This window comes from Rhamphochromis longiceps, linkage group LG10 (assembly GCF_057381845.1).
Source record: "Rhamphochromis longiceps isolate RC_006_pf linkage group LG10, R_longiceps_female_GT1.1, whole genome shotgun sequence".
NCBI classification, from domain to species: domain Eukaryota; kingdom Metazoa; phylum Chordata; class Actinopteri; order Cichliformes; family Cichlidae; genus Rhamphochromis; species Rhamphochromis longiceps.
Genome location: NC_140566.1, coordinates 16,744,779 through 16,772,637, shown reverse-complemented (window position 1 = coordinate 16,772,637; position 27,859 = coordinate 16,744,779). Strand labels below are relative to the sequence as shown.

Below are 27,859 nucleotides of genomic sequence, written 5' to 3'. Positions count from 1 at the left end.
ACTCGTGCATCAGAAAGACAGAACGACGAAAGCCTCAGGCACCTGAGGGCAGGCAATAACGTGCTATTTTCAGGGCCACGAAATATTCACCTTTCAATCTCAAACACATTTTTTTGGAGTAAAGAAGTTGTTGGACTCAAGATCATCATGATACCATGGTGGCACCACTGCTAGAACTGGCTGTTCTGTTTCTAACTACCAGTCTGGTCACTTTGGGGGCAAATGGTAAGAGTTTTCCAGTGTCCGTGGATTAATTTACACTTTTATTGTTATTGTCTACATAACATCAGACACTGATTATTATAACATCACCTAAGTAGGTACTTCAGTACCTGCAATTCTGTTGGAATTATTGCATAACAGACAAACTAGTAAAGACTTATTACAATTTCTATGGTATTTTTTACTCTCTGTCACATTTCAAAATTCGTTATGCTCAAAAAAATTTGAGATTTTGGAATGTTTTTTAAACAGAAAAACGGATAAATCTGTTTGTATTTGTCTCACATGGATCAAATGATGATATACAGAACCTTGCAGATGAAATTAAAAACAAAGAAGAAAGAAAATGTGTTTGAAAACTGAATCTGGCATTAAAAAAATATTAGAATTGCTTTTTATAACATTACACTGCCTCTGAAACTGACTGTGTAATCAATCCTGCAACTGAACACTGACCAGGCATTTGACACCACCGTCTCCTGTTGCTTAATAGACACTCACAAACAAAGTGTTTGTGTGTGGGTCCATTATTTTATGGACCCACACACATTGTACCCACACACATTGGCCATTGTATCCTCTGCCTCCTCCAGATGTGCAGATCAATCATAAAGGGGAGGTGGTGTACCAGGACACCAGTGTGTATGGGGTGGTGGACAACGCGGTGACCCTGGAGTGTGGTACCACCGTGCCTGACATGTTTATATGGAGCTTCACCAAACCCGGCACTGAAGCAATAAAGGCTGTGGTGTATAATGTGGGTCAAGGAATAAAGACCCAGAAGTTGGCTGAGACACTCGGCCAACCAACAGTCATCTCAAACAGCTCAGCTTTAAAGATCGAGAAGCTCCCTCTGGCATCACATGGCTTATTCACCTGCCAGGCCTTCTATGACATAGCACAGGAGGCCAAAGTCTACTACTACTATGTCCATCTGACTGTTCGAGGTAAGAACTCCCCTCAGAAACAATGTTCTTCCTAAACACTCTCAGATCACGGCAAAAAAGAGCTAGTCTGCACAAGGTGAAAAACTTCAGCGGCTTTATAGAAACTAATATTTGCAGCAGTTGCAAAATAATCTTGGAGAAACAAAAAACCTTTGGGCCATCTTTCATCTTGGTGCCCTATGTGTTGACCAAACTTTAAAAACAATAGTTAATGGACATAATTTTAATTCTATAAATATGTACATATAAAGACAGCATTAACCAAGAGTCACGAAAGAGAGAATAGTACACCAAATGTGGAGGCCAAGAAAGTGAAGGCATAAAGTGACACCTTGATGTCCACACAGGTGTGGGCCCTTTTTTCATATCACCCTACACACAGTTTTGGAGCTCAGTTGGTCAACACAACCTGCCATAAATTCCAAGATGCTTGTCAGTGTCACCTGCTGTGATCAGTGATTCTTGATTCAAGCTACTAGCCATCAATGGCAGTATTTCGCTTTGCTGCTCAACGTAGTGAAAGATGTTTTTCAAAGAAGTTTCCAAAGAGACTTGCAGTGGAAACGTGGTTTCCACTAAAGCGATACAAGAGGAGAGCTTATGTATTTGGTTGCTCAGAAAATTACCAAGAAGATAACTGTGAGCCAGGCTGTTTGTCTTTGCAGGCAAAGACCAGATCCTCCTCCTTGTGCATGCAGCAGTTATCTTGTTTGTTGTACTTGTCTCAGGTCTCTACTACTACAAGCACAGATTAAACAGGAGTTGCTGTTGGCCTTGTGACTACATCGGAAGACACAAAAACAGGCCCAGGTCCCAGGCAGTGAAGTGCAGATGGAGACTCTGAAATATGTTAGAATCTGACACGTTCTCTTAAACATGCCATCAAGCATTCCTGACAGAAGAAAGACAACAGCCAGAGTGCATTAACAATCAAAAATGGTGTGATAAAGTATATAATGGAGTTGAAGGGTGTGATGTTTGTGACTGGGCTATAAGTGCAAAAATGAGGTCCTTGGTACTGAGGGGGAGGAGCCTTGGGAAGATTAACTGATATCAAAGCCTCTTCGAAGCTGAAGATTGTGTTATTTATTGAACACTGTGACTCATTTTCAGTGAAGACGGTAAACATACCTTCACGTGTGTAACTTTATCTTAACCACAGTGCCTGTCAGCAAGCCTTACCTCCTCGTGAACAATGCTCCTCCAGTGGAAGGATCTACAGTGTGGATGAACTGCAGTGTGGAAAATGGGACTGGACCGATCCTGTATGTGTGGCACTATGAAACCTACAATGGTAACGCCACAACCTTTGAAATGGGCAACAGCAGCATTATTAACATGAACAAAGTTAACCGCAATCACACCGGTTGGTACCGCTGTGTGGCCAGCAACGCCGTCAACAGCGAGAGCTCCAAACGTCTATGGCTGGACATCCTCTGTGAGTATAATTAGATCAGGCAGACCTATTTCTTCATTCGTTATTCATTTCTTCATTTAACAATTAAAAGAAAGCATCAGTATGTAAAAACTTAATGCACTGAAGGTGTTTTGAGCATTTTTCAGTTAAATTTATTTACTTCTGTATTGTTTCCATCTAAAAAAAAAAGTAATGCCCTGTTAAGAATTTGGCTTTTATCCCCAAATTCAAAAAATGCTGATCACAGTACAAAAATTATGCAATTATCTGAATTTTTAGGGAATTACACATATTAGGGTTAATTTAGCTGCTGTATGTCTCAACTGCTAATGTAAAACTAAGTAAGAGTCCTACTTTAAACTGGATTTCTTATTAGCTTTCTGTAATCTGCATTTAACACACCTGTGTTATGTGGGCTTGGGCTTGAAGCTTTCCTTGTTGATAAAGCTTGTAGTTAATGATGGATCAAGTTAGAGTTAGTTTGCTTTCTGTCGCATAAAACAAAGATTTCTTTGTTTCACAGGCACATAACACGCCTGTGTCCCTTATTTCTTGATTTGCGTTCATATTCTTTCTCCTCAGTTGGACCAGACATTCCTCAGATAGACGTGACTCCGTACACTATGACCAGGCGGGGTTACACAGCTCTGGAGACGGAAGCTGTTTCCTTGCTGTGTCAGGCCCAGTCCAATCCAGCCAGTCAGTACGTCTGGTTCTACAACAGCTCCCAGGTCTATACTGGGCAGAAGTTCACCATCACCAAGATCCTCCGTATGCACACTGGTGACTACACCTGTTTGGCACAGAACACCTACCTCAACACCAGCTCCAATAACACCATCAGCCTGACTGTCTACTGTGAGTGTGACCTCTGACCTCGTGACCATGCTATTAATCATCTTACTCCTCTGTCAATCCTTGTATGCTGCACTGACCTGAGCTGTTCCATCGCTGTACTGCATTTACCAGGATTATAAAACACTACAATGTCATTAAAATCACAATTTCACATTTTTAATAAAACACTACAAACAACTTTTATTTTCATCTTTCTTGTTCATGAATATCCTACCAACTTCTAACTTCATATGTTCTCCCCCCACAGACCCCCCAGATGGCTCCCCGTCCTGTTCTGTGGAGCCGGCCCTGAATCACACCTCTCTGCGGCTGCTGTGTTCCTGGCCTGGTGGATTCCCCTCACCTTCCCTCCACTGGACTGGAGACCTGATACAAGATCAGTTCAACACACCCCAGCAAACAAGTTCAGCCTCCAGCACTACCATCCTCATCAGCACTGCAATCTCGCTGCCCTCTGGAGGCCCGACTTCTAATAACAGCTTGTTTACGTGCCTGGGCTCCCATCCTGCCTTGAAACAGTCGACACAGTGCAGCACACGCACATGTGGGTGCAGAAATGTCAACAAAGAACAACAGAAAGTTAAACAAATGAGAGAGTAAATGTGAAGATTATACACTTTCAACATCACTCATTTGATTTATCCTCCATCAGATATTCCCCCTGCAGAGCCAGTGTGTTTTGTTGACGTGACTAATGACAAACAGTACTTCATGATGTCCTGCTCCTGGGAAGGAGGGTTCCCTAAAGCCTTGGTGTGGTGGGAGGGACCTGCGGGCCAGAGCAGGGGTGGAAAAGAAAACTCCAACATCCTCATCCTCCCGTACGGGACAGCTCACAGCGGGAAACCTTACACCTGCTATGCCAGGCACCCACTTCTGGTTCAATCCAAGACCTGCAGCCTCACACTGGGTCGGTGCGAGTGATGTTCAGCTTACTTAATCTGAGAACCATGTTATCACTTCTACACAAACATTGCACAAAGATTTTAAAGGATCCTTAAATTTTTAAGCCTTTGAATTGTGACAACTTCATGTACAAATCCAGACATTTTTTAGACCTTTTTAATGGAAGGAATAAAACGTAAATGCCATTATTAATTTATTTGAATTTATATTTTCTAATTCAGGATGTTACATAGAATAAGTTAAAATATGTCACGTTTATCTGAGTGATGCTTCGTTATAACAAATGCTCATCATACGAATTTGCTCAACCACACGAATTCAATTTAGTTTTATTTATAAAGCACCATATCACAACAAGAGTTGCCTGAAAGTGCTTTACATTGTAAGATAGATACTACAATAATACAAAGAAAGCAGAGAAAACTCCAACAATCATATGACCCCCTATGAGCAAGCGCTTTGGCGACAGTGGGAAGGGAAAACTCCCATTTAACAGGAAGAAGCCTCAAGCAGAAACAGGGTTACTAAGGGTCGGGCATCTGCATCGACAGTTTGGGGTGAAGAGAGGAAGACAGGAAAACAGGAAAGCTGTCATGAATAGAGAAACTACTGCATCCATAGAGACCAAAAGAATTTATTTTACCAGTTTGTAAACATGCTTTATATTTCCTATTAAATCTGCATTTTAATATATGAGCAGGCCATTACAGATGTTGTCTGGTCAAACCAAGAACAAAATTATACTGGTTGAGAAAAACTTTGGGACAAATATTATGAAGTCTTTGACCCCTTTCTTAGGTTTGAACCTGGATTTGACTAAAGCTTACATACCAGAGGTTAACATATAATCCATATTTTTAGTCAAAAATGTGACAATATTCTTCTTCAACAGACCTGCATGTATGATTTTGTCTTAAACACAGTGCCTGTCAGTAAGCCTTACATCCTGATGAGTAATGCTTCTCCAGTGGAAGGATCTTCAATGTGGATGCGCTGCAGTGTGGAAAATGGAACGGAACCGATCCAGTACACCTGGCACTATGAAACCTACAATGGTAACGCCACAACCTTCGCACTGGGCAACAGCAGCATCATCAACATGACCAATGTCAACCGCAACCACACTGGCTGGTACCGCTGTGTTGCCAGCAACGCCGTCAACAGCGAGAGATCTGACCGCCTGTGGCTGAACACTCTGTGTGAGTTTTAATATATAAACATTTTTAAAACAAGTTTTCAGTAAATACATTAAAAAACTACAAGCAATTAAAAGCACACAACTGTTACAGACCACAAGTAAGCGAAATTTTTGTTTTCTATACTTGGATTTTTTTAGTACCCAGCATGATTCAGTTTTTTCTTTGATATTTTATGTCTGATTAAATTTAAAGAGAATGTGCTGGTATCTGGCACCAAGATTTTAGCAACAGATCCTTTAATTCCCATACGTTGCAAGATAGGGCCTCCATAGATCTGACTTATATCGCCGACAAATCCCACAGATGCTCGAAAACACCTCAGACTTCTTGCTTTCTGTAATATCAGGAACCAAATTAAAAGTCCCTCTACTCACATATAGCCCTTAATTACACATTTACATAACATCCTCAAAACCTAACAGTAACATTTTGACCCGAAAGAGAGTGCTCTCAGAGTGCAGGCTTACTTGTTGTTCCTAGATTTTCCTAAAGTACACTGAGAAGCGGAGCCTTTAGCTATCAGGGTCTCTACTGTGCAGCTCCCTCTTTGGGTTTGGGAGACAGAGAGCTACTCTACTTTTAAGATTGGGCTTGAAGCTTTCCTTGTTGATAAAGCTTGTAGTTATGGCTGTATCAAGTAAGGGTTAATTTTCGTACTGTAGCATAAAACAATATTTCTTATCAGACTAATATGAGTTTTTCACATAACACGCCTGTGTCCCTTATTTCTTGATTAAGGGAAAGAATTCATATTCTTTCTCCTCAGTTGGACCAGACATTCCTCAGATAGACGTGACTCCGTACACTATGACCAGGCGGGGTTACTCGGCTCTGGAGACGGAGGCTGTTTCCTTGCTGTGTCAGGCCCAGTCCAATCCAGCCAGTCAGTACGTCTGGTTCTACAACAGCTCCCAGGTCTACACCGGGCAGAAGTTCACCATCACCAAGAGCCTCCGTATGCACACTGGCAACTACACCTGTTTGGCACAGAACACCTACCTCAACACCAGCTCCAATAACACCATCAGCCTGACTGTCTACTGTGAGTGTGACCTCTGACCTCTTGACCATGATTTCAACTCCTTTGTCGGCCCTGTACCACTACCGTGTGTTCTTCTTACTTGTGTACTCACAGACACACAAACAATTTCTCTTGGGAAGTGGAAATATCGAATGATGAAAACACTTATTTTATTCTGATATAATAATTTCTACCTAACGTCTTTAGTATCGCTGCCAAACAATAACTTTTTTCTGTGTCATATGCCCACAGACCCCCCTGATGGCTCCCCGTCCTGTTCTGTGGAGCCGGCTCTGAATCACACCTCTCTGCGGCTGCTGTGCTCCTGGCCTGGTGGATTCCCCTCACCTTCCCTCCACTGGACTGGAGACCTGATACAAGATCAGTCCAACACAGCCCAGCTAACAAGTTCAGCCTCCAGCACTACCATCATGCTGCCCTCTGGAGGACTGACTTCTAATAACAGTTTGTTTACATGCCTGGGCTCCCATCCTGCCCTGAAACAGTCGACACAGTGCAGCACACGCACATGTGAGTGCAGCAATGTCAACAAACAGTAAAAGAGAAGTTAGTGGCAGTTTTGTGATCATGTATCTGAATGTGTTTATATCGCTCCTCTCCTTCATCAGATATTCCTCCTGCAGAGCCACTGTGTTTTGCTTATGTGACTAATGACAAACAGTATGTGACGCTTTCCTGCTCCTGGGAGGGAGGGGCCCCGAAAGCTTTGGTGTGGTGGGAGGGCCCCGAAGGTCAGAGCAAAGGTGGAGAAGAAACCTCCAACAACTTTACCCTTCGCTATAGCACTGTACGGTTTGGGAGACCTTACACCTGCCATGCTAGACATCCACTTCTGGTTGAAACCAAGACCTGCAGACTCACGCTGGGTCAGTGCACATTTTCACTTCATTCTTTTTGATCGATGCTGATGCAGTGCAGAGTCACATTTGTATACACGGGAAATTATTTGGAGTGTTCCTTCCACCTGGAAACAAATTATCTATCTTTCAGTAAACTAACATGATTTTAAAATCAGCATCTGAGGTCCTTTGATACAACACATGCAATAACTGACCACCAGCTAAAAAATCTATATGTGATGTCTTACTACCCAAAATTATACAGCAGTACAAATATATTCAAAATGATCTTATCAGTGTTCATAAGCTGGGGTTTTTTTTTTTTTTTTAATTTTTAAGGTTCATTGTGCCTCTAAAGCTGACCATTTAAGAGTTGCCTTTACTTGATCTATTAAAAAAAATCTCAGCGACAACAATTTGTCCTTTGAACTCTGCAAAACATGACTGGTTAAGTCTGAGCATAATGACAAATGGTATACACATGTCCCTTTATCTTCATAAAATAGTATCACTGCATCAGCATTTATTAGTCATTTTGTATTAACATGCCCACATCAGATTAAACCTATACTATTCGAGAAACTTTGAGCCTCTTTCTCAGTTTGGTGTCCTGATTGGCCAAAGGTTTACACATACTGGAAATGAAATTATAAGATCATCTTTTTAGTGTTTGTTTACTGCCCTTCAGTTCTACTACTGACTGTTAACATCCAGACACATCTGTGTTATTCATCTTCATTGTAGTCCCCGTCAATAAGCCTTACATCCTGATGAGTGATACTTCTCCAGTGGAAGGATCTTCAATGTGGATGCGCTGCAATGTGGAAAATGGGACTGAACCGATCCGGTATGTGTGGCAACGTGAAACCAGCAGTGAAGACGTCACAACATTTGCACAGGGCAACAACAGCATCATCAACGTCACCAACGTCAACCGCAACCACACCGGCTGGTACCTCTGTGTCGCCAGCAACAATATCAACAGCCAGACATCAGATCGCGTGTGGCTGGACACCATCTGTAAGTATTGAAGCTGAGGTAGGGAATCACTGGACAAAAGAAAAAACGACCAAAATCATGATATTTTGGTCAATGGCTTATTTTTTCTGATCAGACTGAGTGAGTAATTTTTGGCATTATAGCTGCTTTACAACAAATGACCGCCACAGTTGGTGACCTAATGGCAACAGGATGCAGTAATTTTGTGTGTGATCCTACATGGATCACATGATAAAACTTTTCATTGTACCCTGGTTTGAATTTTAGCTCTTAACAACATTTTCTTGCTCTGCTTTCAGCATAAGTTGTTTGTTTCTTGTATATCTTACATGCACTGCTACGTTTTCTCATCAGTTGGCCCAGATGTTCCTCAAATAGATGTGACTCCACCTCGTACAGTAAAGCAGGGCTACACAGCTCTGGAGACGGAGGCTGTTTCTTTGCTGTGTCAGGCCCAGTCCAATCCAGCCAGTCAGTACGTCTGGTTCTACAACAACTCGCAGGTCTACACCGGGCAGAAGTTCACCATCACCAAGATCCTCCGTGTGGATGCTGGCGACTACACCTGTTTGGCACAGAACACCTACCTCAACACGCGCACCAAAAAAACCATCAGCCTGACTGTCTACTGTGAGTGTGACCTCTGACCTCTAACCATTATGATCATTTCACTTTCAATTAAACCTCTCCTGTAATTAAACCTCTCCGCCTCTGTCAGTGCGCCCCAGGGTGGCTGTGGCTACAATGTAGCTTGCCATCACCAGTGTGTGAATGTGTGTGTGAATGGGTGGATGACTGGATATGTAAAGCGCTTTGGGGTCCTTAGGGACTGGTAAAGCGCTATATAAATACAGGCCATTTAACATTTACCATAATGCAGAAATCCTCATAGGTTCCTTTGTTTTAATTCATCCTTGGCTGTGGGGATGAACACAGTATGGGGATGACGTCTGACTCAGATACTAATTAAAGATGTCAATAAGAAATAACAAGAAGCAGAAGTGCCACACCTCAGTTTCTACAAAGACAGACCATGCTCCATGTTTATTGGACAAATATGGTAGAGAAATATAATGGCCATTTCATTGCTATAGCCCACTCCAAGGTGACTCCTAACCCATTTTAACGTGTTTTGTGATTGTCAAATGTGAGACAAGCTTTTGTGATCCTTTTTGGTCAGGAGTGGTTTTCTCCTTGGAGCATTTTTGCCTAGTCTCTTTGCTGTTGTTAAATCATGAAATCTGACCTTTACTGAGGAAAGTGAAGCCTCGATTTCTTTAGATGTTTTTCTGGGTTCTTTTGTGACTTTCTGGATGAGTTGTTGATGCACTACTGGAGTAATTTTGGTAGGCCTGCTACATCTGGGAAGTTTCATCACTGTTCCAAGTTTTGATTTGTTATTTGTGGATAACTCGCTGGAATCCGAAATACTTAGAAGTAGCTTTGTAACCCTTTCCAGACAGATAGATGTCAGTGACGTTGTTTCTCATCTGTTCTTGAGTTTCTTTAGAACTTTGATGTGTTGCTATCTGAGATTTTTTTTCGCCTACTTCACTTTGTCAGACAGATTCCAGTAAAGCAGCTTCTGGTTCTGTCAGTAATCAGGCCTGGGTGTTGCTCATGAACCTGAACTCAGCTTCCCAAAATATGTGTATATAATCAAATAATTTTATAACTTACTCATGCCCAACATTGTAAATACACAACATCTTTCTTGGGCCTTGATTTCACCGCACTTTAAACATCATTACCTTGTTACCTCTATCATATCCCCACAGACCCCCCTGATGGCTCCCCGTCCTGTTCTGTGGAGCCGGCTCTGAATCACACCTCTCTGCGGCTGCTGTGCTCCTGGCCTGGTGGATTCCCCTCACCTTCCCTCCACTGGACTGGAGACCTGATACAAGATCAGTCCAACACAGCCCAGCTAACAAGTTCAGCCTCCAGCACTACCATCATGCTGCCCTCTGGAGGACTGACTTCTAATAACAGCTTGTTTACATGCCTGGGCTCCCATCCTGCCCTGAAACAGTCGACACAGTGCAGCACACGCACATGTGAGTGCAGCAATGTCAACAAACAGTAAAAGAGAAGTTAGTGGCAGTTTTGTGATCATGTATCTGAACGTTTTTATATCTCTCCTCTCCTTCATCAGATATTCCCCCTGCAGAGCCACTGTGTTTTGCTTATGTGACTAAAGACAAACAATACTTGATGCTGTCTTGCTCCTGGGAGGGAGGGGCCCCGAAAGCCTTGGTGTGGTGGGAGGGCCCCGAAGGTCAGAGCAAAGGTGGGGAACAAACCTTCAACATTCTGATCCTCCACTATGGCACAGCTCGCAGTGGGAAACCTTACACCTGCCACGCTAAACACCCACTTCTGGTCCAAACCAAGACCTGCAGACTCACACTGGGTGAGTGCACATTCTCACTGTACAACAAATAGCAGATATAAATTGTTAAATAATTAGTCTGTACATTGTCACACGTAGAGGCACCAGTGCTGCAGACACAGCGCAGAGTCGTGTCTGTGTACGAGGGGAGCGACGTTCAGCTTACCTGCAGTCTGAGAGACAACTACCTTCCTGTCAATGAAATCACCTGGTTTAATAATCAGGGTGTCGGTGTGCAAGATACCTCAAAGTACATGCTTCTGAGAACGTCTGCATGGGCCAATCTGACTGTGAGAGACACAGATGAAACTCAAGACAGCGGCGAGTACAGGTGCTCCACTTCCAACGCAGTGGGAGGAACCGAAATCAATATCACTTTAGTCATCAAGAGTAAGGACCTGTTTTATTTTTCTGATCTTTTTTGGGCTTGTTGAATAATTTCCCTGTTGAGAACTGTATTACATTCCTTGAGTCTGTACAGCATATGAATCTCAGTCAGCTTAGAATAAAGATGTGAAGCGAGAGGGAAATGTGTCGACTTCTTCTCCTGATATTTTCCAGTTAAAAACACCTTAAATCAGAATTCAATACACAAAAAAACAACATGGAAAACTCATTCTTTCACTTTTTACTTTTGTGCAGTTTAGACAATGCTTTCACTGTCTAAATTCAGCCGAGGGGTTAATATCTCCAGTTTAATATATTGGTAATAGAAGTATTACTTAAAAGTAATTAGTAGTCTGAGAATTGACTACACATTATTTAATGGAAATCCACACATTAATTGATTAGATATACAAACTGGATTGATGTCATATCGAAGTCATATTTATTTATGTTTGTTTTATGTGTGTATAAGAGTACCCCATGCCACCCAATGCAACCCTGGTCAGAGTGATGTACACCAGCCGACAGCGTAATGAGGTGGAGCTGGAGTGGGTGGTGGAGAATGAGGAAGCAGGAAGTTGGACAGGTTTCTTTTTGGAGCACCGATGGTTGTCTGAGCGTCCACGAAGGAAAGGAAGTGGGAATGACTCTTCAAGTGAGCGGATGGAGGAGAAAGTTGGTCCCGTAGTCTGGTACCGTAACATCCTCCAGGATCCAGCTGTCAGGATTTATACAGTGGGGAGCCTGACGCCAACGGTTACCTACCAGTTTCGCATCATACCGGTGAACCACCGCACTGTGGGACACCCTTCTACTCCAAAGAAACCAGGTACAGGAAATGCGAGACATATGAGACTGGCAAAGAATTGGGCAAAGTGGGTGGGGGGCTTTAACAAAAATGTATTAAAATGTATCTGAAAAATTAACCCACAATACTCTAGTTCAACAGAGTTTACATTAATGTGGAACCTAGTAGTCATTCCTATTATGGGATAACGGTACGGTGAACGCTTATCACTTTGCAGATGTGTTTTCACAGAGCTCAGCTCCTTTGCAATGTTTAACTCTGATGTGTTTTAGTGGAACCACGCAACAATTTGTACCCCGCTGTGATTGGAGCAGCTATTGGTGGGATGATTGCAGCCATTGTCACTGTTCTGCTGCTCATGTTCATCCTCCGTAACTGCAGCATCAATCCTCGTGAGTCCTCCACACACATGACCACCACCAGCATCTTGCTGACCTGTGCATAAAGCAACATTATGTAGCTTTAATACTCTGTATCTTCCCCCAGGACTCCATGACTTGCTGTTTGGCTTGTAAGTATATGTGTATCTGTTGCAACCTTCACCCGGCACTTTATTAGGTACACACTGGTAGTATTGGGTTGGACCATCTTTTACTTTCCAATCTGTCTGAATTCTCTGTGATATTTTCTGACCTGAACCATTTCTGTTATGTTTCAGTCTTGTTTCCAGAACAAAACGGCTACATGTTCATCAGAAGTTATTGTGGGTAACCTCTGCTTGTACAGCTTGCAAGGGATAACCTCGGGAAAACACAGAATCTATTCTAATGATCATCAAACCATGTCTTTATTGATCATTACTCAGGTGTCAAAACTTGTTATTAAAGGTACTCAAGAGATGTTCAAGGGGTAACAAGTTAAGTAAGGTCTTGAAAACATCATCCAGTGCTTTTTAGTTCAATTCAGTCCAATTCTATTTTATTTATACAGCACCAAATAACAACAGCAGTTGCCTCGAGTAGCATTATATTGTAAAGTAAAGAACTTACAATAATAGAGAGAAAACCCCAAAATCAAATGACCCCCTGTGAGCAATCACTTGGCTACAATGGTAAGAAAAAACTTCCTAACAGTAAGAAACATCTAAAAGAAATTGACTCAGGTTGGGGGTGTTTCTACAGCTTATAGAGGTCACCTGCCCCATCATGTCAGGTCCTCCAGGGGAAAAACAAGGCATTCTGTACTCAGCAGATATATAATTTCTTCAGTTTTTTCTAGTTCTGTGCCTTCCAAATTGTACAAAACGCCACCGTCAAGAGATGCCCGAATGGAGCTCTTCATCCTGCATTTGTAAATATTAGTGAGTCTTTTCTGCTTATACTTTTAGCTGTCAGCTGATTCAAAACACTGCAGCAAGAGTAATAACAAGGACTGGAAAGAACGAGCCTGAATAATCAGGCTCTATTAAATTCTAAACTCTTTTTGTACTATATCATCCCGATAGAGGCCTTCAAGCTCCGTTTCAAGGCTTATTTCTGATTCTGAGAATTTCCAGAATCAGAAAGCGGACAACTGCTCTACCTCCCTTTTGATTAAGATTGCAGTAAATAAAGCAACCCTCAAGCAGCTCTTAGTTATGTTGCTACAGCCTGTGTTTATGTGCCGCTCTTGGATAGCAGGAATGTTTGCTTTCTCTTTTCTCTTTCCCCTCCACCCCTACAACCACTCAAGACAGATGGCTGCTCTTCCCTAAGCCTGCTTCTGTCAGAGGTTTCTTCCTGGTAAAAGAAAGTTCTTGCTCTCAACTATTGATATTGCAATATAAAGTTCAACAAGACAATTGATGTCAATACCTGCAAATGGCAGGCCCACTGGTGGGTGGTCCCATGTGGCTATTTACTAAAAGTCTCATAGTACGTATTCACAGTATTACTTATTTTTAAATAAGTAAACTTGGTAATGGACCCTCTGAACTTGAGATTCTTTCATTCTAGCATTTATTCCCAGTTACTTGCATAGTACGGACTAATAAAAAATTTTTTTTTTTTTTAAAAGACTCACCTCAGATTCCTGCACATTCAGTATTTTTGACATGTGAACTTGTTTTTGTAATGTATATATACACAGTATAAGTCTAACAAAAAGAGGAACTTTGGGGGAAAAAAAGAGGTTGACATCAAGAGACGATGAGCTGCTTCTGAAGTTTCTAAGCAGGAAAGTGGAACTGAGACTCAGGTTTCATGCAGTTCTCAAGAGAAGGGAGCAGCAGGGACAATTTCATGGTTTGATGCAGCAGTTGAAACTGCAACATGGACACTTTTGTACATATTTCAGGATGTCAGTGGCGCACTTTGAGTTCGAGTTAGCAGAGATGGGCCCAGATCTGAGGAGGCAGAGAAATCATTTTAGAGACGATTGACCCGAAGCAGTCAGTTTTGAGTTTAAAAGCGCACTTGTTGCCAAAAGCATTAATCTGACTGATGAGATCTGTTTATTCTATACTGAAAAATTAGAAAAATCGAGCTTGATCCAAAAAGACAAATGCAGAATATTCATCATATGAAATTAACGGCTGTGAACAACTTTAGTAAGACAGGCGAGTATAAAAACTATTTGGACTAACGCTGGAAACATTAGCATGAATTTTACTAGTTAGGTTTGTAAAGGCCTTTAGACACAGAGGCAACACTCATATATTTTCCCTTTTTAGACATCTACTCCTTGCCTTTAATCATTAGCTTGACATTGTATTCTACTGTTTCTCAGCTGCTTCTACTAAAATGAAAACATAAGCATTAAGCGGGTCAGCTCTAACTCACACTTATAGCCACAAATGCAGCGGGGCTTTGGCAGGTATGGCAAAAACCTGTTTATGCACAGGTAAGGACCCCTTCAACAATAAGGTGAACAGGTGTACCTAATGAAGTGTCTGGTGACTGGTAATGAAACATTTCCAGTTCGCAGCGCTGATGGTAACGATTACTATTTGTAATGCCTTTTCATCTTTGATGATGACTGCAGGCAGCACAGCCAGTCGCAGGAAAACATCAACTTCCCAGAGGATTAAGTGTTTGGTGGGTCAGAGGGAGCAACTGGTGGATCACCCAGTCCAGGAAAGTTGAATAGACACATTTATAGATTCATAGTCTCGAGTCCAGATTAAATTATTTTCTATTTTTAATTAATGAAAAAAAAATCCAATTCATTAGGTTCTATTTTATGGATTTTGTTGTTGTTGTTTATTTGATTGTTTTATGACTTTATCTTTTAGCAATAATCAATGCCAGCACTCTTAGTTACCCATCTGCATAGATGCAAATGATGAATTGGACTGAACTTCATTTTCTAATAGATATGTGCTCATTTTTCCCTCATTATGAGCTTTGTTGAAAAAAAAAAAAAGCCAACAATAGTCTTTGATGTTTGTCTTTTTCCAGGTCCAGCAACGGCTTTACCCCGAGCAGCTTCAACCCTCACCTCCTCACCTATGACTGCCACCCCCATCCCCGCCACCACCAGCCAAGCCCCTCCCTCTGGAGGCGATAACAAGCCAGTCAGCGTCACCATCACCGTCAAGGCGACGGGCTCATAGTCACACGCCCCTCTCTTTCAGCTGTAATTCACATGTGACTATTTTTGTTGACAGTTTGCTTTTGAGCTCTTTTAAAATACAGTAAAAAGTTACGAGTTCCCCACATCGACTTTTCACTGCAAAGCTCACAGTCATTTAAAGCATGTTCGACACAGTAAATTAAATGTTATACAGAAAACTCTGACCAGCCTACTGTAGTTTTTTATTTATAAAATAGGAGAAATATTTTGAGTCCATCCATCCATCCACTCATCCATCTTCTGCTTATCCAATTCAGCGTCACCACTCAGGACACAGTGTGGTTCATCGACCAATTAGAAACAACTCCTCAAGTCTGCATGTTGAAGCATCCTTGAGTTGCCCCCAGTGTGTCTATTCAAGTGTGAATGTGTATTTGTGAAAGAAATCCTAGTTTCAGACACTAGAAAAAGTCACTTTATAAGGCACATCTCTCATTCAGATCAGTGGATATGTGCATTTTTACACCAATAGCTTCTAATTACCTGAAAAAATTCTGTGATTCACCTTTGGAGTTCTTGTAGATGTTTTCTGCATCAACTGATGTTAGGGTGATTTGGATAGGGTGGCCAGTGCTGGACTCACCGACAGTAGTTTGAAATTTAGGCCAATTTTAGATGATTTCAATGATTTCCCTTAAAGTAAAATGATTGATCTAAAAAAAATCTTTTTAAAACCTCTTTTTTAAGCCTTTATTCTGATGCCTTACAGATCTCGGCATAGTCACACTGCACACTACAGTAGCAAAGAGAACATTGTAGATATCAGGTGATGTTACTGGAGATGATCAAAGAAGATTAAGTGTTTGTAGTCCACATACGTAAAAAAAAAACAGCTTTTTTTATTTATTGAGACTTACAACCCGTTTCGTATCATTCTACATAACATCAACATAAATTTGGTCATATTTGGTCAAGACTGAAGCTTTACACACAATATCTTTTATAGCTGTATCAAAAGGTGTCCATCACTGGGAATGACTGGACAACATGGAGGCAAGAACATCTTGAATGGCTCTGTACATAAATCATGTAACATCTTTCAAAATGCTGAATTCTGTGTTTAGAATGCTAAAAAAAAAAGACAAAGCAAACTGATTGGAAGTCACCATAAACGTATAGGTAACAGAAATATAACAACCAATAAGACACTTTATAATTTGTTTATGAACATGTATGTGGATCAAAATTGAAATTCTTTTTGGGAAAACATAGGCACCTTTTCCTTGGACCAAAGAGAAAAGGAACCATCTTTTTTTCAGTGCTTATCTTCTTTTCTTTTCTTTTCTTCTTTTTTTTTTTTTTAAAAAAAATGTATTTGTTGTTTGATGTGTGGACATGCTGCAAATCAATTTCCCACTGGGGACAATTCAGTTCAGTTCAGTTCATTTTTATTTCAAACATTTCAAACATGTGCCTTCACAATCATTACAAAATATCATTCCATTATTTGTTTGAAAAGGAGTAGGCTGAAGTATTTACTTATTTGTCCCTACCCCCTCAAGACAATAAAGTCACTGACCATTGACTCAGCTTAAAAGCCTGCGTCTCTGATGGCATGGTGCCTACGAACTTGGCTGCTGAAAAAGCACCATCAATTCTGAGAGGTGTATACAGGTTTTAGAGCAACAGGTGACATCTTTTTCAGGGAAGGCCTGAATATTTCAATAAAACAATGACAAACTGCATACTGCATCTACTGCAGCAACATGTCTTTGTAAGTAGAAACGTCTAGATGTGAAAACATTTGAAGTATCATCAAGCAGCTATATCCACAAAACTCCAGCAGCTGCTCTCCTCAGCTCCCAGGTGTTTACAGACTGTTGTTAGAAGAGGGGATGTTACACAGTGGTAAACATGACACTGTCCCAACTTTTCTTGTCTATATGCTAAATATAATACAAAAACAAAACAAACCAACAAATAGAAAAGAGCTCTTAGCCAAATTGTTGTAGTGAAAGGCTGCATCTGATTTGAGAAATTATGATTCTGAACGGCACATTTCTGTGCCTGAGGAATTAATTGCACGGGACTATAGACGCCTTAATTTCCCTAAATAAATCTCACGCTGGGATAAATCTGCATTTTAACATTTGATTAGTTTCCCCTAAATAAGGGAGTAACCTGCTGTATTCCATCATTCTGTTTGTCTGCCAAGTGAGGGAAACTGATCTGCGCCCTGCATTCATTCATGACAAACGTCTCACATTACATACTCACGGCTCCACCAAGCAGTCTATTCTGCTCTTGTATAAACATAAAAACATGTTGAAAATGGTTACAATTACTGAATAAAAGTGTTTGATGGACAGACTGTGCATTCTTGCAGTCCACTTTAAAGTGGAGATTACATTTTTAAATGTTGGCATGCAATGAGAGCATGCTGTGAGGCAACATGACGGTGAAATACTGAATACTTTTACTGAATGATTTTAATCCCACTGGTAGAGTTTACTCTGCTCCTTGGATCCTCATAAAACCTTTGAAATCTGAAGCCTTTAATCTCACAAGTCACCCAAGATGACTGCACATTACAAATGCAGTTTAATCGTACTCTGACTGCATAAATGTTTTTGCAGAGCTCTCCACCTATATATTTTTGTCTTGTATATATTTATACATTTACATATATATAGAGAGAAATTTTATATATAGATAAAGATATATGTTTATGGCATTCCAGAGATCTGAAATTTGTATGAAATTCCAGTGTAGAGGATTGTGGTATTAAGTCCGCAAATGACAGATTCAGCTGCAACTGTGACTGCATTAGTTAATGTGCAGGTGTGTGTGTGTGTGTGTGTGAAAGGCCAGCCCATCCACTTACGTGGCTTTCTTGTATAATAGATGGTCTCGGTGTCAGTGTGTTATTCTAACCCAGCAGGAGAAAGAAAGAAGGATAGAGGGATAGAGAGAAAGGAAAACACATTAATAATTGAGCCTAAATCAGTTTACTGACCCTCCGTCCCTTCCTACTCTCAGTTGAATGCACTGGAATCTCCAAGAAGACCTGCAGATCAGAGAGTACGAAAGACGGAACATCAGGCATCTGAAGGAGGGCTGTAATGGTCAGTTAGGCTTCACCTTTTGATCTTTTCCACATTTTTTTGGAGTAAAGAGGTTGTTGGACTCGGGATCATCATGATACCATGGTGGCTCCACTGCTAGGACTGGCCATTCTATATCTAACTACCAGTCTGGTCACTTTGGGGTCAAATGGTAAGAGTTTTCCAGTGTCTGTGGATTCATTTAAACCCCTACTTTTTAAACATCCTTTAAAACAGCAAATTAAGAGAAGTGAATTCTTCATGATCTGGAATGCTGTTGCAAAAATGTAGGATTTGAATACTTGCATGTCATACATTTACATTTTCTGAAAGCACATATCAGTATGTAGACTGTATAAATAATGCAAAGTATTCAATATAACATTTCAAAATTCGCCAAGAACATATATTTGGCATTTCTGTAATCAAATTTGGGGTGAGCAGCAAATACACTGATGCATCTACAGTTATTTGGTTCTTACTGATTTAAATGACGGGTCACAGGGCACTGTAGATAACAAGCAGAAAGGCTATGCTAGCAAAAGCTGTTTTAGAACCTGCATGTGGAAATTAAGGAAAAGAAATGCCTGGAATCACTTGTAACAATGTTACGCTGCCTCTGAGACTCACTGTGTAATCAATCCTGTGACCGAACACCGACGAGGTAAACAACACCAGCGTCTCCTGTTCCTTTACACTCATATCTTTGTATCCTTTCCCACCACCAGCCCTGCAGATCAACCCCAATGGAGAGGTTGTGTACAAGGACACCCAGATGTATGAGGTGGTGTACCAGGACGCCAGTGTGTATGGGGTAGTGGGCAAAGCCGTGATCCTGGAGTGTGGTCCTTCTGTACCTGACATGTACATATGGAGCTTCACCAAGCCTGGTACTGAAGGCATAAAAGCTGTGGTGTATAATGTGGGACGAGGACCGAAGATTCAGAAGCTGGCTGAGACGCTGGGACAGCTGACTGTCATCTCAAACAGTGCAGCTATAAGCATTGAGAAGCTGCCTCTGGCTGCACAAGGCTTATTCACCTGCCAGGCTTTCTATGACATAGAGAACGAGCCCAAAGTCTACTACTACTACGTGCATCTCATTGTCCGAGGTAAGACTTCCTGCTGTCATGAATGCTACAAATTTTTAGTCAGTTTATAGCTGAAACAGAGACTGACATTCAGTCTTGTTGCCCAATTTCTCCAACATGGCTAATTTGTCTTATATATTCCAAAATAGGACAGTAGACTTGTTGTGTTTACTTGGGTGTATTATCCTAAATTATTATACAGTGTATTACTATCCCTGTTGCCATGTGCATTGGAGAGAAAGAGGAAGAGATGGAACAACTGAAAATAAAAATCTGTAGATATTTCTCTCTTTTTTTGACTTTTATCATCTAAGAAACTCTACTGTTCAGCATGTGCTGCTTTGTCTTTTGATTATTTGTTGGTCTTTTGAACAGAGCATTTTAAAACTTTATGAAATAAAGGCTTCTTTACTTTATTTGGCAAAGACGATTTAGATTATAAAAGTCTAAAACACAATTCCCTATAATCAGGAGATTATAGCTTTGTATTAAGGCTGGCCATAGAGGGACCATAGACTGCATACAAAAGATGAATACAGGCACTACCGATTATTTCTCACCCTTTTTAAAGGGTGAGCTTGTTTTTTCAAGCCCACAAAATAGGAATTTTAGGATAAGGGGGTGGAGGCCCAGCTTATGTAAACTAGCTTGTTTGGCAAGTGCCTCCATAAACGGTATTGAGGTTTTGCAGACAGGTGACCACTAACCACACAATTAACTTGTCAGCAAATTTAAATGTTTAACAATCAAGTTTTCAATGTAGGATCACATGAAGAAGGCCTAAGTGACATAGGCCTTGACCAACTGCAACTTAGCTAGTAGTTAGTGGATACTTGCAGACAAACACAAAAAACTACAAGCAACTGTGGCACTCTGATAGCAACCAAAGCAATCACACAGAGGGTTTTGGTGTAGCACTTTCTTTGCAACCAGATTCCACAAGTGAGAGTCAGCAACCTCCAGGAAACATCACCAACCACCCAAGAAATATGTTTGAGAAGCTCATTAAGTGCAATATGGTAGACATGAAAGAACTATTGCTAAAAAATTCATTCACTTCGACTGGAGCAGAGACTGTAGAAAAGCTGTTAGATTAAATACCGAAAAGGAAACATTATTTTGTCAAATGACTGCATTGAAAATGTTAAATGCTAACAGTGGTGAGCTCCTGTTTTGTAATCGAAATTAGCATAAGTAAAGGCAGGAGAAAGTAAAAAATTAGCCATAGGGCCCCTTTGTAGGGCCCCTTTTGACACTGGTCTCATGTTCAATCTCCAATGTTGCTGCTTGTGGGAACTTGCAGCTTTGTTCTGTTTGTAAAATGATCTTTCCAGTTACTGAACACTGTGTTTCTTCGCCGCCAATGCAGTCCCCGTCACTAAGCCTTACCTCTCGCTGAGTGAAGTATCTCCAGTGGAAGGATCTACAATGTGGATGCGCTGCAATTTGGAAAATGGGACTGGACCGATCCAGTACGTGTGGCAACATGAAACCCGCAGTGGTAACATCACGATCATCGCACAGGGCGACAGCAGTGTTATCAATGTGACCGACGTCAACCGCAACCACACCGGCTGGTACCGCTGTGTGGCCAGCAACGCAGTTAACAGTGAAAGCTCCAACCGCTTGTGGCTGGACACCATCTGTAAGTTGAGGAAGTTGGATCAATATGGAGATTTTTGTAAAACTTTTTTTTTAAAAAAAGAAGCAAAAAGAATAAGACAGTGGTTTAAGTTACAGTCTTAAAGAAACAGAAATTGGTATGACTTTGATATTTTCTGTGTAATTTAAACTTGTCTTTGGCATTTTCTGTGTGAGTAATCAGTAAATTACAGGTAAACTGTGCATCATCAGCATTTGTCACTCTCAGAGAAAATGTCATCTTGTGAATCTAAACTAACTTGGATGAAACATTTTGTTATGAGTCAGCTTTTGTGGACAATTTTTAAATGAAGCAGAAGGTCCATCACATTAAATTTCACAGCAATGATTTTTCTCCTCAGTCGGCCCGGACATTCCTCAGATAAACGTAACTCCGTACAGTATAACAGAGCGGGGTTACTCGGCTTTGGAGAGAGAGACTGTTTCTTTGCTGTGTCAGGCCCAGTCCAATCCAGCCAGTCAGTATGTCTGGTTCTACAACAACTCACAGGTCTACAGCGGGCCGCAGCTCACCATCACCAAGATCCTCCGCATGCACACTGGCGACTACGCCTGCTTGGCTCTGAACACCTACCTTAACACCCGCTCCAAAAAAACCATCAGCCTGACCGTCTACTGTGAGTGTGACCTCTGATCTCTGATCATGCTATTAAGCATCTTACTCCTCTGTCAATTCTACCCTAAAGCCTATTGTTCTCTTGTTACTGCAAGGAGTGTAAAAGAGTCAAATGTGATCAAACTGTTCAGATTTGACATTTTCAGTACAATACTATCAACAGCTTAAACTCCTAAGACCCAAACTCTTCCATGGCATGTATTTTTAATTTCTCTTTGATATTTGGGCATATTGGGACCCGATGAATGTAAAAACAAAGAATCACCAGAATTTTTTGTTCCTAAGAAAAAGAGAGCCACATATGAGGATATTCGTTTTTAATTTTGATAAAACAGGGGCAGTATAATGTCCTCATAAGTGGATATCAGGCCCTTGTAGAGCAAAATTACGTTTTTTGGTCTAGACAACCCAAAATGTGATGTCCACATATGTGGATGCCAGGTCCTAGGAGGTTAAACATCTTTGATTTTCACCCAGGATCTCTGACCTAGAAACATCTCCCTGATCATTTCACTTAATGCAGAATCCTTTTCAGTTTCTTTTTCTGAATGTCTTCTGACTCCATTCAGCACATTCATCTGATATACTTATTTCAAAAGCTTAAACACCTTCAAACTCTGTCTCACTCACACACACACACACACACACACACACACACACACACACACACACACACACACACATACAGCAGATAATGGAAAGCTTGCTGAGCTGTTCTCCTGTTTGGACCATCTTGGAAGTTGATGGGACTCTCTGGCAGGTATCTCACTGTGACATCACAATCATGGCAAGCACGTCATTCACTCTCCCTACTTTTGGTTTTGCACACGTCTTATGTTTTTGCTATTTGCTAAGATTACATTTTCAGAAGAACTCCACCACCAACAAAAGAAAAAAACAGCAAAATCATAACAACATATCTCTTCTTCGATAATTTATGTATAGTTATTTTAACCAAACATCCTTAACAATGTAGCAATAGTTGGAAAAAAAAAAAAGGTTCCGGGCCCTGATGACATCAGTTTACTCCACTCGGCACATCATTACCTTGTTACCTCTATCATATCCCCACAGACCCCCCTGATGGCTCCCCGTCCTGTTCTGTGGAGCCGGCTCTGAATCACACCTCTCTGCGGCTGCTGTGCTCCTGGCCTGGTGGATTCCCCTCACCTTCCCTCCACTGGACTGGAGACCTGATACAAGATCAGTCCAACACAGCCCAGCTAACAAGTTCAGCCTCCAGCACTACCATCATGCTGCCCTCTGGAGGACTGACTTCTAATAACAGTTTGTTTACATGCCTGGGCTCCCATCCTGCCCTGAAACAGTCGACACAGTGCAGCACACGCACATGTGAGTGCAGCAATGTCAACAAACAGTAAAAGATAAGTTAGTGGCAGTTTTGTGATCATGTATCTGAATGTGTTTATATCTCTCCTCTCCTTCATCAGATATTCCCCCTGCAGAGCCACTGTGTTTTGCTTTTGTGACTAAAGACAAACAATACTTGACGCTGTCCTGCTCCTGGGAGGGAGGGGCCCCGAAAGCCTTGGTGTGGTGGGAGGGCCCCGAAGGTCAGAGCAAAGGTGGGGAACAAACCTTCAACATCCTGATCCTCCACTATGGCACAGCTCGCAGTGGGAAACCTTACACCTGCCACGCTAAACACCCACTTCTGGTCCAAACCAAGACCTGCAGACTCACACTGGGTGAGTGCACATTCTCACTGTACAACAAATAGCAGATATAAATTGTTAAATAATTAGTCTGTACATTGTCACACGTAGAGGCACCAGTGCTGCAGACACAGCGCAGAGTCGTGTCTGTGTACGAGGGGAGCGACGTTCAGCTTACCTGCAGTCTGAGAGACAACTACCTTCCTGTCAATGAAATCACCTGGTTTAATAATCAGGGTGTCGGTGTGCAAGATACCTCAAAGTACATGCTTCTGAGAACGTCTGCATGGGCCAATCTGACTGTGAGAGACACAGATGAAACTCAAGACAGCGGCGAGTACAGGTGCTCCACTTCCAACGCAGTGGGAGGAACCGAAATCAATATCACTTTAGTCATCAAGAGTAAGAATTATTAATCTATGTTTAATTCTAAATTACTTTCTTGCTGAGTGTAAGATCAGAATACTATAACACCTCTGATGTTTGTACAATTATTGTCCATAAAGTTACAGTCAGCATGAAAGTCGATGAGCTATATAAAAAGTTACAAGTGGTCATCACAAAGAAGTCATACAGATGAGGATATTTCTGTTTGTGTTATCTCTGTAGAGTACCCCATGCCACCCAATGCAACCCTGGTCAGAGTGATGTACACCAGTCGACAGCGTAATGAGGTGGAGCTGGAGTGGGTGGTGAAGAACCAGGAAGTTGGAGGCTGGACAGGTTTCTTCCTGGAGCACCGAAATATGTCTGAGCAACCACAAAGGAAAGGAAGTGGGAAGGAGGAGAAAGTTGGTCCCGTAGTCTGGTACCGTAACATCCTCCAGGATCCAGCTGTCAGGATTTATACAGTGGGGAGCCTGACGCCAACGGTTACCTACCAATTTCGCATCATACCGGTGAACCACCGCACTGTGGGACACCCTTCTACTCCAAAGACACCAGGTACAGGAAATGTGAGACATATGAGACTTTTAGCAAAGAGATGGGCATTGTCAGCTTGTTAAGCTTAAATAAAAAGAGGCAAAATCACAAAGATGAAGTAATATAACATGTAATATATAATATGTAATATAGATGATGCATATAGATGTAATAATAACTGTTCTGAAAGGTGTGTTCAGTTTCAAACTTCTCCATTAACATGACATAAAACATGATCACGATGAGCTCTAAAAGTAGATAAGACCCCAATTAAACAAATGATACAAACATATTAATGATCAGTTCTTTACTGAGGAAGACGATCCAATCCAACTGTGACTGACAAAGGTATGTGAAACATTGCTTTCTGTACAGACCTAACATTATGCAGAAGTAACTGCACCTTAAACATCGGTCTGGCATACAAGAAATTGGCTTAAAATTGGGACTTTTACTTTACCCGTTAAAAAAAAACTAGCATTAAATCAATTTGTGATCGAACAGGATCCTCATCTTGCTGCAACTTTCTCATAACAGGCGGGAACGAAGTGATCTCTTTTCTCCAAACACGCAATTTACAATTAAAATACAATTAAAATACAGTTAAACCATCTATTAAGCATCTATTTTGTTCTCACACAGTGGGCCAAATATCACACCAACAGGACTCTTATGTGCTCTGGACAGAGTTCTTTTTGAACAGCCAAGCACACCATGATTGCTTATTTACTCATGAATGTGAAAGAGGGCGTTATTGCACAACATGCTTTGATGTTCAACCACTTCGATGGAGTAAAACAAAGACTTATTATTCCCATTATTTGTGTACTGTCTGTTCATTAGGATCTACCTAGGTGGTAGATAATATTTTGTGTCATTTGCTTAACTGTGTTGTCTTTTTTTTACACTCGTGTTAAAATCAGATGATGCTTCAGGTTATTTTTATACAGGAATATAAAAGATTCTTTCAAGCAGCATTGCTAATTATGAGATACAATCTTTAATGTTGTGTTATGATTAATGTGTCTAACTGTGGTGTTTTTTTGTTTTTGTTATCCACTCAGGTGAAAGACTCAAACAAAAACACATGCAAACAACGACACATACCTCATGCTTACACACCTTTCCCTCACTTCCTTGTTACTTTCTTCTTTTCTGTCCTCCTGATCTTCCCTCGAATTCATCCTGTGTGATAAATGTGCCACTTTGTATTATATTATTGCAGGAAACTGTTCTGAATAAGCCATTTGTTTTATTTAGGTTGCAGAGAAACCTGTGCAGTTATGGTCAGATTTTCATACACTCATCATTGGCATGAATGTAATTTTGGGTTTCAGCAATTTCTTTGATTTTTTCTTTTTATAGGCTTGTATGATGGTGCAGCATATGTCTTTATTACTGATGTAATAAAGAATTATTACATCTGAGGGCACTCCCTGGGTTGACTAATACTCACAACAACAAGAAAGTCCAAGAAATTCAGTGAAGAGATTTGCAGTTCGGAAAGTCTCTTAGAGCCATTTCTAAAACAGATTCTAAGATCATTGGTTCAAACAAGAGTGCATAAGTACAAGTTATTCTGATGTGCCTCCACTTTGCCAAGGACGCAAAGAAAACCCAAACGGTCACCCTCAGATCAGAGGAAATTGGTTATGTTGTTCAGGAACAACCCAGGAACCAACAAGGCTCAAGCCTCCCATTAACTAGAAACTGCTGGAACACCAGTATCACTGTCCACACTAAAGGTAACTATTTGACCACAATGACTAAGAGGTATGTTTGGAGTAAAGGTGAGACTTTCAAAGCTAAGAGCACTGTGCCAGACGTCAATGGTGGCACATAAAGTTCATAAAGTGGGTGGAATAGTGAAGAAGGAGGACTACCTCCAAATTCTTTATTTTCATCATTAATCAGCAGCTACATGGTTGAAAATGCAGATGAAACAGGCTAATACAGGCTAATTTCTATCATCTGTTGATTACAGAAAAAAAGAAAATTGTGCACCTAATTCTTGTTTTTTTAGTCATTAAAGATGTATGCTGTACAATCCTTCCACCCTGAAAAAAGAACAGTTCAAATAAATCATTAAAACCCTTAATTTATCATGAGATTCATGCCCCCGATGAGTAGATGTAAACATCTGACTAGAACTGTAACATGGTAGGATGGTTCAGTGGTTTTCAACCCTTGTATGAATGAATGAATGAATGAATCCACATTGTTTAGTTCAACAGAGCTCCTTTTAAAGAAGAACCTAAGCAACATTTATTTACAGGATAATAGTAAAGTGATGTTTTCAAATCATGACATACACTGACCTGGGTTGAGAACCACTCGAGCTCCTGGATGTAGCTGCGGTGTTCTGACAGATATGAACTTTTTTGCAATCTGTAACTATGATGTGTTGCAGCTGAACCACGCTACAATGTGTACCCTGCTGTGATTGGAGCGGCTATTGGTGGGATGCTCTTTGCAGCCATTCTTACGGTTCTGCTGCTCATGTACATAATCCGCAACCGCAACAACAACCCTCGTGAGTCCACCGCACATGAGCACCAATATCCTGCTGATCTGTTTAAAATCACTGTGATGTTAATGTCGTCTTCTTTCCACCAGGACTACATGACTTGTTATTTGGCAGGTGAGTATCTAGATATATGTCTATAAAACCAAGAATTAATGATTTCCTGTTTGCAGTTATTGCTACAGACATGGCGTTTTAACATTTCCTGCTTCCAGGCAGCACAGCCAGTCAAGGGAAAACATCAACTTCCCAGAGGATGAAGTGGTCAGCACGTCAGAGGGAGGAATAGAGGAGATTGGTGGATCATCCAGCCTAGGCAAGATGAGCTACCCTAAATGACCATACACCTATAAACACACATATAGACCCATATAGGACGTTGCTGATGGCCCACATGGAAGTGATGGAATATCTCTAAGCAGATGTTTCAACCGTCAGCAGGCCTAAAAATCGTAATGCGCATCTGTCTTATCTGCTGAACTTTGATGTTTTGCAGGTCCAGCCATGGCTTTACCCCGGGCATCTTCACCCCTCACTTCTTCACCTATGAGTGCCACCCTAACAACCACCAGCCAAGCCCCTCCCTCTGGAGACGATAATGAGCCAGTCAGCGTCACCATCACTGTCAAGGCGACAGGCTCGTAGTCATATATCCGACCCATCCAGCAGGAAATACGCAAAACCCTTGAGCCATCTCCCATTTCTTCATATTTTGCTTCCAAGGAGACAATAATACATCTTCAGGCTTTCTGAT

General features: G+C 41.2%; 2 protein-coding genes across 2 annotated transcripts; both read left to right on the top strand.

Moving 5' to 3' along the window:
* vsig10l2 (V-set and immunoglobulin domain containing 10 like 2) lies at nt 1–27,444 on the top strand. Its single transcript, XM_085419597.1, has 23 exons — nt 1–225; nt 816–1,169; nt 2,332–2,607; nt 3,169–3,444; nt 3,692–3,988; nt 4,097–4,354; nt 5,274–5,549; nt 6,316–6,591; nt 6,823–7,101; nt 7,200–7,457; nt 8,175–8,450; nt 8,784–9,059; nt 10,208–10,486; nt 10,585–10,842; nt 21,073–21,348; nt 21,707–21,982; nt 23,056–23,334; nt 23,433–23,690; nt 23,769–24,059; nt 24,267–24,602; nt 26,992–27,114; nt 27,198–27,222; nt 27,321–27,444. Exons 1-23 carry the CDS (start codon nt 156–158, stop codon nt 27,442–27,444), a joined length of 5,697 nt encoding a protein of 1,898 aa, XP_085275723.1. The 5' UTR covers nt 1–155.
* Nucleotides 10,858–15,548, top strand: LOC146660596 (V-set and immunoglobulin domain-containing protein 10-like 2). Its single transcript, XM_085421600.1, is given in 6 exon segments — nt 10,858–11,211; nt 11,681–12,037; nt 12,289–12,408; nt 12,503–12,527; nt 14,978–15,051; nt 15,394–15,548. Coding segments are annotated over 6 exon segments (867 nt in total). The 5' UTR covers nt 10,858–11,075.
* Nucleotides 27,445–27,859: the final 415 nt, after the last annotated feature.

Coding starts and splice junctions, on each gene's coding strand:
- vsig10l2 (XM_085419597.1), top strand. CDS start 156: ATGGTGGCACCACTGCTAGAACTGGCTGTTCTGTTTCTAACTACCAGT. Junction 226..815: donor GGTCACTTTGGGGGCAAATG/GTAAGAGTTTTC, acceptor TGCCTCCTCCAG/ATGTGCAGATCAATCATAAA. Junction 24,060..24,266: donor TATCACTTTAGTCATCAAGA/GTAAGAATTATT, acceptor TTATCTCTGTAG/AGTACCCCATGCCACCCAAT.